Source organism: Telmatherina bonti (assembly GCF_933228915.1).
Source record: "Telmatherina bonti genome assembly, chromosome: 14".
NCBI classification, from domain to species: domain Eukaryota; kingdom Metazoa; phylum Chordata; class Actinopteri; order Atheriniformes; family Telmatherinidae; genus Telmatherina; species Telmatherina bonti.
In genome coordinates this window covers 21,916,513-21,928,291 of record NC_136612.1, presented here as the reverse complement: position 1 = coordinate 21,928,291, position 11,779 = coordinate 21,916,513, and the positions used below count along the sequence as shown (strand labels likewise).

General features: G+C 40.2%; 1 protein-coding gene across 1 annotated transcript in view; it reads left to right on the top strand.

Moving 5' to 3' along the window:
* Nucleotides 1-202: 202 nt before the first annotated feature.
* The window catches only part of cyth3b (cytohesin 3b), a 36,921-nt gene continuing 25,344 nt past the window's right edge, over nucleotides 203-11,779 (top strand). The window contains exon 1 of the mRNA XM_079252727.1: nucleotides 203-432. Within this exon, the coding sequence (XP_079108853.1) occupies nucleotides 414-432 (19 nt within the window). The 5' untranslated portion in view covers nucleotides 203-413. The remainder of the gene's footprint in view (nucleotides 433-11,779) is intronic.

Below are 11,779 nucleotides of genomic sequence, written 5' to 3'. Positions count from 1 at the left end.
CTCGCTTCTTTTATTTTAATGACAAAAGCCAGAACTTCCGGTGTTGTTTTTGTCTCGTCTTGGGCAGCTTGACACAGCCGTGTAAACCGCTCTCTGTACTGTGGAGTGAAAGCGTATTTGGAGAGATAACGATAGCTCGCTCGGCCACTGTGGGTAAAAGACAATCTGCTGCCGCTACAGAGACACATCGCTCCGTGACAGACGGACGGACGGACAGGGGGCTGGAGGAGCTCACGCGCACTGTGAGGTGTAAATGGCCACAACAGTTCCTAAAGGGAGACGCTGCAGTCTTTGAGACTACCTGTGTAGCAAATGCGTCCTGGAAATTAAGACGTGCATTTGCTGCATTTTAGACCCGGCGGAAGTTTCTGCGACCGATTTTTGGGAGATTTAGAAATTAACTGGCTGCAGTCATGGACGAAGACAACCAAGGTAGCCAAAACAATTCATTCATTATAATTCATATCTCTGTTTTGTATTTATTTAAAAAGTGCCAGGAAACATGTACTTCTATACCTGGTCAATACAATAATAATAATAATAATAATAATAATAATAATAATAATAATAATAATAATAACCAGTATATGGATAGGCTACTTATTTCACTCTTCATTTCAGGCTCAACATGGAATTGATTTTATTTCTAATCCATGCAACTGAACTCAGCATTGTCTTCCATATACATCTAAAATACTCTCACTAATGTGCTGCTGTGGTTGAAAGTTATCCTCCGCAGGCTTCTTATATGCTGAATGTGTTGAATCAGGTTTAAAAGGACTTATCCAGGTTGACAACCAGGTTGTCAGATGTAAGTGGATAAGCATGGATGACTGACTAAAATATCACTGTCATTATTAGAGACCTTTTTAGTTTTGCCATGAGAAGACTTGTGTTGGTCCAACATTTTGTCAGCTGTGGGCTGGTGTCACTCCAGCCCAACAGGTCTTGTCACGGTCATCATAGCAGCACAGCCATGAAAGACGGATTCATTTATTGACTCACCAGAAAAGCTTGGCTTTCTTCTAAGAATGGACTGGCAGGGATGGTTTGTTGTGACAGGAGCCACTGGATTTCATCCCCTTTTGGTGCAACTCAGAGGCAAGTTTGGAGGAGGTCAAGCTGGATCTGTACTTTACTGTAATTCATCTGTGATACAAGCAGGCCACTTAACCGTCACTCTCTGACTCAGTTTAAGTGAGCAAGTCAGACTCCAGGGGTGACCTGTGCCACTCCACTGGCCTAAATCCTGGTTCAGCACACTGAACCTTTTCTGGGTTTTCAAATCTAACCCTACAGGCAAAACCTGCTTACTGCAGTTATCCCACCTCTTTAAATCCAAGATTTTTGGTCCCATGTATTAACCTCTTGCTGCAGGATATGACTAATTGCTGGCACACGGTGCGCAAGGTACCTGAGGATAAAGCTGCCATTGTGTTGTGTTCAGCCTGCCTGGCTTCCACTCGTTGTGGTGGCACACCTTAGCGTAGCCCCACAGACAGACATGTGTTGCTGCAACTCCAAGTAGGAAAAGCTGACAGTAACCAGGATGGCATAAACACACACTCATATGGATTCATGGCTGCACACTGACAAATGACATTTGCCTTTTCCCCTCATATAGTGTATTGCTGTGAAGATGGATACATGGTGACGGAGAGTGATAACAGTCTTTTATTCAGTTAATTCCGCTGCCTGCTCTCTCATATGGAGTAAACTGTCCTGGAGTCTGCAAACAAGAAAGACAAAGACCCAGTTTTCTTTATTTTCTATTATTTTATGCATGTATTTTCTTTTTATAATTTCAACAAGTTTGCACATACAAACCGTACATTGGCCCACAGCAGAGTAGAAAGCTGTGGGAGAACAAAGTACAGGGTGGGGAGTTTGCTGGTAGGGATTGCACTTACAGGCATGAATCTACTCAGGGTGATGCAGAGGTTCTGTGACAGGTTGCTGACAAGGTTCGATATGTGACCATCATTCCTCACAATGTGACAAACACTCAATTTGTCATGGCATAAGTTGAGCATGGAGAAGGACTGAAAAGTGACAGACATAATGAGTTATTAAGAGTCAGACGACAGAACGAGAGAAGTGTGAGAATGGAAACAGCATGCGTAACCACACAGAATGAGATGCAGTTGTAGTAGATGTGATGCTAAGAAGTCGGAAGGGGAATGAGAGAGTGAGACTGGAGATGTGTGTGTAAGTGTGTTTGTGCCAGTGCAAAGATGGAAAATTGCCAGTGATGTATGGAGCCCTGCCAATGAAAGCCAGCGAGGGAGAGTGGCAGTAGACTACATATTCTTACTGAATCAATTCTGCAGTATATTTCAGTTTCTTTCTGTCTAAGCCCTTCTGCTCTGGTATAATTAACTGACTGAACACCAAGTGGCCATCCATGACCAGCTATCACATCAAGTTATGCTGTCATTTATTTCTTCTTCTCCTATCTCCACTACTTAAAATGTTCTCACAGTTGCTCTTTTTTAAAATCTAACAAATATCACACAAGTAAAATGATTTCATTTGGATGTTCAGAATCACTTGCAAGGACTGCTATGAGATTTTCTCAAGTCATTTTGATGACTAGATGCTGATTTATTTACTCATTTATTTATTTATTCTTTGATCCGCTGGACCTCCCTGTAGTTTGTGATCGATTTACAGATCTACCATCCCTTTAAATGACTTTGTTGATCCCCTGATTATTCAGTTTGCACCACTTTGCACTACTTTTCCTTTGGTTTATGATCATCTACCTGCACAACTAACAACATTTTCATCAGTTTCAGATGCCATTTATGTTTTTCTAGGTTGGCTGTGAGTCAGAAATAGAGCTGGCCATACACTAGATGCTTTACTCGTGGTTCCTCTATATACTTTACAAATGCAAAGTTTTCTTTGGCAAGAAAGCCCCATAATTGCAAAGGCATGTTTTTTCATGTAAATCTGTAAATATCAGAGTAAATAGAATAAAGAAAAGTGGTTTACATAGATTTTTTTGTCCTTTGTTGTTTTAACTGGTTTTCTATGAAGTACTTATGAGCAGTCAGTGTTTTACCCGCAGTAGACAGCAGTCTGAGCACCCTTAAGTCCCATTATTATGCTCAACACAGATGGATGGACAGTTTTGTCTCCTGCGTAATTTGGTCTGCTTTCGATATATATACATATATATATATATATATATATATATATATATATATATATATATATATATATATATATATATATATATATATATATATATATATAAGAAGAAGAAGAAGAAACCCAGAAGTTAAGGAGAACAATACCATCAGCAACTGTAGCCATGACATGAGCATTTAAAGAGGCTGTGTCTATGTGCCTGCAACTACAGCCACCAGCCGGTGTCAAAACACAGAAGTGAACTCACTAGTGAATGTACTAAATTAACCATGGCAACATTAAAGACACATGGAAGTATGAGGGAGGCGACATATAACAACGTTTGAAACATATGTCCCAATTTACATATGCAGGGGAGCATAAATGAGCTTTTAGATGGAGAAGCTGAGACTAAACAACACTCAGACCAAGCAGGCAGGGTGAAGAGTGATTTTTTTCATGATCTAATATAATTTGAACAGCATAAAATGGTTTCCAATCGGACCTGTATAGTCGCAACTTGTAGGTCACAAGTTAACCCTTCACTAAAGCTTTATTATATGCTTTATTATATATTTACCTAACTGACCTAAAGTTTATAAAACTAACATTATGCTCTTTTCAGTGACACTTGCAACAAGCAACTTGGTCATAAATTCATTAGGAGCGTAAATACTGAAGCAATAACCTGAAGGAGACGTAGATCTGTGGACAATTAGATGTCTTTTGGTTACGACTGGTCTTGTATCCTCCTGGTCAAAAGAAAAAAATCAAGTAAAAAACTCATATGATTAGCCTAACTTTTCAGACCCTGGGGCTACATCCATTATTTACACACAGCGTAAAAGGCACAGCCTCACCGAGCTGCTCCATAGGCTCCTTTGACTCGGTTTCACTGAAGCTTGTTGGAAATTCTTCCATTTTTTTTTCTTTTTTTTTTTCAATTTGCCATCTTTCTCATGTTAACACTTGATCTATCTGTTGTTGTGTTTTTCTCATGTCAGTCGTTGCTCTCTACTTTTGTACAGAGAATAGGTCTATAGTAATCTGCCTGACACGTGTGACATTCAGTGATACAATGCCTTCAACCACAATGCTCCCTCAGTGAACAATAGAGCCACAAAGCTTTGTAACAGTGAAGGCTGTCTGACAGAGCTGACTTTAGTTTACTTTAACACATTCTTGTTTTGCATGACTGACTTTGACAGACAATCTAATGCACTCCTTTTCCACCTCTTCCCATTTCTTGGTGATCTGTATTCAGCGCCTTCAGTTGACTGTACATGAATGATTCCTAAATATGCATTTATGATGGACAGCGGATTCACAGCTGGCCATGTGATGGCTTATGATACCGTCAACAGACTGCTCTATTTACTCACTTATGAAAACCGGTCATTTAAACTTGGCAGGTCAGTGAGTGAAAGTGTATTTCAGCATGTGGTCTATGGTGTTATGGCACACTGCAACCCTACTCAGGCAATAAGAAACATATACAATGAGCTGGGTGTAGAGAGCTCTTATTTTCATGTGCTGACAGCAGGACAGCGCCGGCAGCTTTTTGCTTCATGCAGGATTTGAGAACTAGGGAGTTGATTTAGCAGCTGCTGTATTCCCTCTACAGCAAATATTCTGTAAAGTGGTAAAGAGAGACACATCCTGAAGGCATAATAGGAGCATATATTCTTTTAATAGCTGTTTCCTGGCTGATTTTCCTTTGTCCATATTTAACCTCTCCCGAGAGGGGTCACCTGGTTCACCTGTATGGTAAGCTTCTAAAGAGCTGTGGCTTTGGGGAAAACTGATAGACCATGGATGTTTACTCCAAGTCTGAGGACGCTCCAGCAGGCGGTAAGGGCCTGTGGGCTGCTTGCCTGATGGTGAAAGAGCTGAGGGCCCTGCAGGATGTCAGGGAGCAGCAGTGGGGCGTGCATAAGAAGCCTAGAGCTCTTCAAAGTTGAGCGAGTTGTGTACAAAACATGTGGGGCCCTGACAGACACAAGCTTTTAATGTCTTTTTTATTCAGCATACACCAAGTTCAGCTGCAGCTGTTCAATTTATTTTAGTCAAGGCATTATGTTAGTTTTGTATATCCGTATGGGGCTCTGACTTTCTTTGACTGATGCTCATAATCTGAGTAAGTATCACACAGATTGTCCCTAAAATCCCGTTTTATTTGACAAAGTTGTTATTTGATTGTACAGGATGAAGTTGAGGGCACTTGGACAGAAACTTATGATCATAACCGATTCTGTGTGATAAGTTGTGCCAGTTTTCATTTGCAGTGTTTGTAATGATCTGATCTGTGACAAAACAGCAAATCTGATCCAAGACTAGAGTACCTGTTTATATTCAGAGGACAGCTTCAGGACTGAATATATACATAAACCATAAAAACAAATTGTTACTGTTGTCCGATCTGCTAAAGCTTAGTATACATATTGTCTTAACATATATGTTTCAGTGTCTTTTCATCATTTGCATCAATGTTCAGACAGATGCACTAATATTGTTCATGCAGGGGTTTGCTGTGTTCATGCCAAATGTCCACTTTCATGGATTTTTTTCAGGAAATATTTATTCTCAAACCAAGCTTCACATTGCGATGATAAGCAGGGGAACTGTATCAGAAAACCCTCCAAAAGAGTGGAGACTCTTTTTTAGAGGTCCAAGATTTGACTTGATGGAACCAGAGAAATAAGTCAGGGTAAAGCAGCTTCACAGATGTCAATTCAAGTTTGTGTAATTAGACTACTTCCAAACAATACCAGATGGTGAAAGAAACATTATCATGTCAGTGCATTTGTACTGTTTGTTGTTCTTTCATTTGACGAGCATGTCTGTAGTTGCCATTACCATGTATTTCATTTATATTTATTTATTTATTTTATCAGCAAATCATCCATTAGTCTCAATCTGATCTTATTCTTATTCTTAATATGAATAAATTAATAGAATTGGTAAGAAATTGCCAGAGGAGTATGATAATTTGATCCTTTTTAAACATAGGAGATTAGATATTAATATTCTATAGAATAGTTAAATATCTATGTATGTAAAAAGTTTTGGATAAAAGTTAATTTTTTTATTAAGCAGACTGTCCACTAACTAGATAGGGAATATACTTACTAAATGTTCAGCTCATTTGAGACATTCTAAAAGGATGCTGAAGCAGTGGAAGTTGCATTTACTCTTACTCACTTTGTCATCAGTAGTAATTATTTCTCTGCCCTCAGAAATTCTTGTGTGTTTTCTATTGTCTAAAGTTAACACATACTGTTTTTAGTGTTGCATTTTTTGCTCCCACCAGTGTGACTCACCTCTGTTGAGGTGGACGTGTCTTCCTCTGTTTTGACTGCTGTGTGCTTGGACTGCTTTGGCAAACTTGTGGCTGGGCATAGCTGTCAGACTGGCTGTGTCTCAGGCTCGAAAGTTGGTTGAAAAGATGTCTAGACTTTCTGTGAGGCTCAACATTACTGTGAAGATCTGAGTGTGCTTGTTTCATCTTTGGCCCGAAGGTTGGTGAACACAGAAGGCCCTTGTTCAGTTAGGCCTTCTAAGGATATCAAATAGCACATTATATTTACCCGTGACATCCTCTCAGTGGTTTAAGTGGGACTCATGAGACTTTAAGATAGACTAACCCATATGGAACTCAGCTCTTTGGGTTTAGTTTCCGTCTGTAGGTGAGCTACTGCATCAGTGAGGACTCAGCTTCAAATGAACACGAGTTGTGTGTGGAAATCCTCTTATACCTCTATTCTGCCTTAAACTATTTTAAAGAACTTTCTATAAGGACTGATGGCAAGACTTAACTTATGTGTGAAGCAGAGGAGGACAGGAATGGCTAAAGGGTTTTCATGGACATATCCAGTTTCCTCTTCATCTGCCATTCAGAGCTGTGTAGTTCCTCCGCACAGCACGGTCACAGTCTGAGATCTGTAGCATTAAGACCATCAAGGGGCTCTTAGAGGGTAGATGTGGAGCAAATCATGCTATTTTTCTCCTCTTTGGAAAGAAAAATCAGAGTGTGTTGAAACTCCCAGAAGGCTAGAGTCATGTGCTGAAGTAAATTTCAGCCAAAGAACATCCTGCACCACTTAGACCTTTGCGGGTGTCTGCGTTCATAGCTTCTATTAAAGAGAGAGAGAGTGTGTGTGTGAGTGTGCATGTTTGTGTGTGTGCGTGTGTGTGCGTGTGTGTGTGTGCACGGTTCGGGTCTTTTGGAAAGGAAAGAGAAAACTGACCAGAGCGGATGAGAAAAGGGAGTGTTGGAACAATTATGTAAGCGCACAAAGATTGTTTGACCTACAGGAAAAAGGTGTATCCCCCTAAGAGTACTAGCGGATCCACAGCTTCGAACTCTGCTAAAACAACACATTTACCCATGCTTGCAGTAGAGTCGGCTCTACGGGGGATTTTCTTTGTCCAGTATTGATGGTGTGGAAATAAAATTGCAAAATTCTTGAGTCAATTCGCACTTCTATATTTTTAGTTTATACCTTGTGGTGGTAAAATGTAACAATCAGATGCCACCTTTCATATCTCCATGTGGTGGTCCATGTACCTTCTCTGAATTCCATGAACAGTATTTTACATGTGAGAACAGCAGTATGCGACTTCAGGGTTTAACTTCCAGTTTTGCAGGGGTCTTTAAAATAATACACCAAAGGAGTGGAGATAAGTGGTATGGAAAATAATATTTAATGTGTGCACTTTGCATGAGGGTCATTAAGCTGGGAGGCTCAACATTTTGACACACATACAGCACTTTATGTCATTATCATGTCGCCATGTGACACAATTCATGAAACAAACAATCTCTTAAAACAACTGCAGTATAAATTGTGATAATTTTAAGAGGATGTCTGAGTGAAAGATAAAGCACGGCCAATCGTTTTGTTGTTGTTGCTTTTTGTGCGTACATTGTAGCTTAGTAAAAAGTAAATGCCATCTCTTCAACCTTATGACCACACAGATGTATGATTTTATTGTTTAGTGCTTTTATGGATGATCAGACTCCTCATAATTGAAGCTAAGCTTCCCGTGCCTCTGTTCAGATGTGAATTAGTGCCTACATCTGATAAACTGTTGATTATGGGGACCAGTTAAGAGAAAACATGTGTGGTTTGATCAATTATCTATCTATCTATCTATCTATCTATCTATCTATCTATCTATCTATCTATCTATCTATCTATCTATCTATCTATCTATCTATCTATCTATCCGTATAATTTCTTTTTTTTTTTTGATTGATCAGATGTCACATTTTGCAATATTTGCTGCCACAATTAACTGAAAAATGTTGGATGTTTGGCTGCTGATTCGACAAATGATGTTAAAAAATTGATTTTTTCTGCAGCTTTAAGGATTAAATATCAAATTAATTGATAGCTTGCAGTCCCTAATTCTTACTATATTGCATGCATCATATTTTACCATGTGTTTTCAAATTTGTTTGAAAAAGGAATTTCCTCTGGCTGCAAGTAATTTCCAGTGGAGAAGCGTTACACTTTCGTTACACTTTCGTTACTTTTCGAGAGCATTTTTTTCTCTGAAAACAAGTGACACCTGTAATATGCCATTTAGAGGCATTTAGTTAAGAGTTGTTTGGAACTAAGAGTCCCATAGTGTCTTTTACGGTTACCTTTAGTGGTTAGCCTTATGCTTGTTCCAGTCCACCTTCACATTCAGCTTTGTTTTCTAGTTAACTTTTGCACATCCAGTTAGCTGCTCCTCGGGCAGACCTCCAACCTCTTGCAGCTCCTCTTCCCCTTGGGACTCATAGTACTGCCACTCCAGCACCAACCCAGCCTTTAAGAAGGGTTTTGTAACACTTACAGACTCACTCAGGTGATTTATGTCTTTATAAACTACAACAGAACAAGCTAAGTCTCTACCATAACATTTTTATTTAGCAAAATATGCAGATTTCCTCCTTTGACTCCCCACTCAGATATAGCTTCATCATGCAAAATTAATTCTTCTTTCAAAGTGAGAGAGAGGGTGAGTGTGGCTGCATAAAAAGCACTGTGAAAACGATTGAGGTATTTGCAGTTGTGCAGCTTGTGCTTCTACGTTTCCCATCAACACTTCTGCACTATCAAGAACGGCAGCAGTGGTCGGTTTGTAACAGAGAAAGGCTACTAAGATCACAGCAGACTGGCCATGTGACACGTAGACTCTCGAACAACCTGTCAGTGTGTATATTCGGGTGTGCGCTTGTGACGGTGTGTTTGCACAGTAAGTCACTTTGTATACGATTAAGGGAGGGAGAAGAAGAAGTGCAGCAGTGGCACAGATTCAAAGAAAGACTGATAGCTGCGGTCACATCCTCAAAGTAGGTTAGTGGTACAAAGCTCAGCACAGTTGTGTGTACATTGTGCTTCTCCTCACTTATGGAGGCGCATGTGCATACATAAATGTATATGTAAGACTGTGAGTGTGTGCATCTTCTTATTTTGTATCCATGGATTCTCTCACAGAGGATTAGCGTGGGCTGGCAGCCCTACTCATGCATAGACAAATGTAAGAGATCAAGTGGGGAGGGATATGGATGACAGTGGATTATAGGTCAGGGGCTCGGGTGCTTGCTGTCACATCCCCACTGGAGTGCTGAAAAAAAAAAAAAAACAACTCCTACAAACACACACATATATACAAGCATGACTGTCATGGAAAAAGGGAGTGCTGGAAAAAGGAGGAAGAGCCATGTGTTTTCAGTCGGTCATGTGAGTTATAGTATGCTGTGTCACCAGGATTTTCTGCTTCTCATCTGCATTTTAAGACTCGCTTCCTTTGCCCTGACCCTTATATTCTTATATTGTTTTAAAGAGAGGATGACCATTGTTGCTGCGTGAAGACTGTGAAAAATAAAATGAATGCTTTTGACACAGCAGGTCAGGGTGAGGGGCTCCAGTGTTACACTTCGAAATGCCTCTTTCTTTCAGGACAGTGTCGACTCGATTCCAGCCACCCCCCTTAACCTGCCATGACAATCACTTTCTCTGCTTGGCTACATTCCCACACTCGCCACACATAACCTGTGATATGTCAGTGTCATACTTTTGACATATGATGGTTGGTGATTGATAATCCAGTATAACTTTCAGTAGGTCATAACCATTAAAACACACACACACACACACATACACCCACTGGGCAAGGGATTTACCGAGGCTCTCGGGCACAGGTTTCTTTACACATGTATTTAATCTCTTTGCTGACCTTTGTCACTCTGAATATCCATCATCATCAGCGACTGGAGGTGCTGCACACAACCTTAAGGAAAGCGTGCTCCTATTTTAGTCATCGCCTCTTTATCATGTCACATGGCTAAAAGTACACAAATGATTTGATAAATTAACTTAGGTGATACCTAAACTTTAGCACTATTTATTGTGTTTTCCCTCGTGGTAAAATCAGCAAGCGAGATGAAAAACATCAGCCGCTTTCCATCACTGAAACTCCCAGGAGATTTGTCGTTGTCATGCCTGCGAGCTGTCAGGAGGTCGCATATGTACCTGCTTTCCCAGCACTTGTCTGCCTTAAAGGAAGAGGAAACAATGTGCTCGCATGTAGTTTGATGAGATCAGCTGATATTCAAAAAACATGTTCACACTTTCATGTAATGGCACTTGAAGAGGAAACGCAGGACTGCAATCATGCATTCTGGTCAGCCCTGACCTCCATGGATTGTCCAGAGTCCAGTCATTATTTACGTATCTCTTTAACATATCATATAACATATCTCTTTTTCCTCCTGTGCTCTATTTGCATGACTCCCATTTGGGGATTATGTGAAATTCATCTGGTTAGAGTTTAAAGTGGAACTATTATGTGCATTTCAGGCTAATTTTATTTTTATTTCTGAGCCCAGAAGGGCTGGAATTGATTGAGTTATTGTCACAAATGGCTTTATTTACTTCAGACCGACCCTCTCCGTAGACCACTGCATGATCTGTAGCTCACCTGAAAGTGTTTTAAATATTGGTTTATTTTTAACGGGCATATCATGGAGTGATTCTTTTTCAACAGTAAAAAAGTCAAATTTCCATCAATCTTTTGCATTTTTTGTAAAAAGCTGTTCTCTCTGCAGATTGGTAATGTTTCATTAAAAGGGGATAATTAGTTCTGATGTTAGCTTCTCATTGCTAATCAGGGCTCAGCTTGTGAGATTTAAGTCAAGATGATAAATAAGGAGCAACTTTATGTGTGGAAGTTCAAAATCTGGAAACTCCTTTTATCTAAAACCTGGATCAGAATGATCTCCTTGACCTGAACCACCCACATGTTTTACATAATAATAAAAAAATATCCTGGCTTTGGTTTCAACTCCGTTATGAACTCTTTTCCTCCTCCTCCTCACCCGCCTCCTCTTCTTCCTGCTGTCTGGGAACAGACAAAGTGGACACAGAGTCCTACTTGGCTGCTGGAGCCTCTTTCTGACTTTCTCTTCATCAGTCTCCATCCTGCATTCCTGCACTTTTTCTTCTCTGGATTTTAGGCTCGAACGCAACATAACAGTCTGTACTGCTGTCTCCTCTACAGTCTGGGCCTTGTCAGGGTCTCCTTATCAGACTGTGCAGGTGTGATGCAGCAGACACGTTAGTCCTGACAGACCACCACAACACAAGTAGGC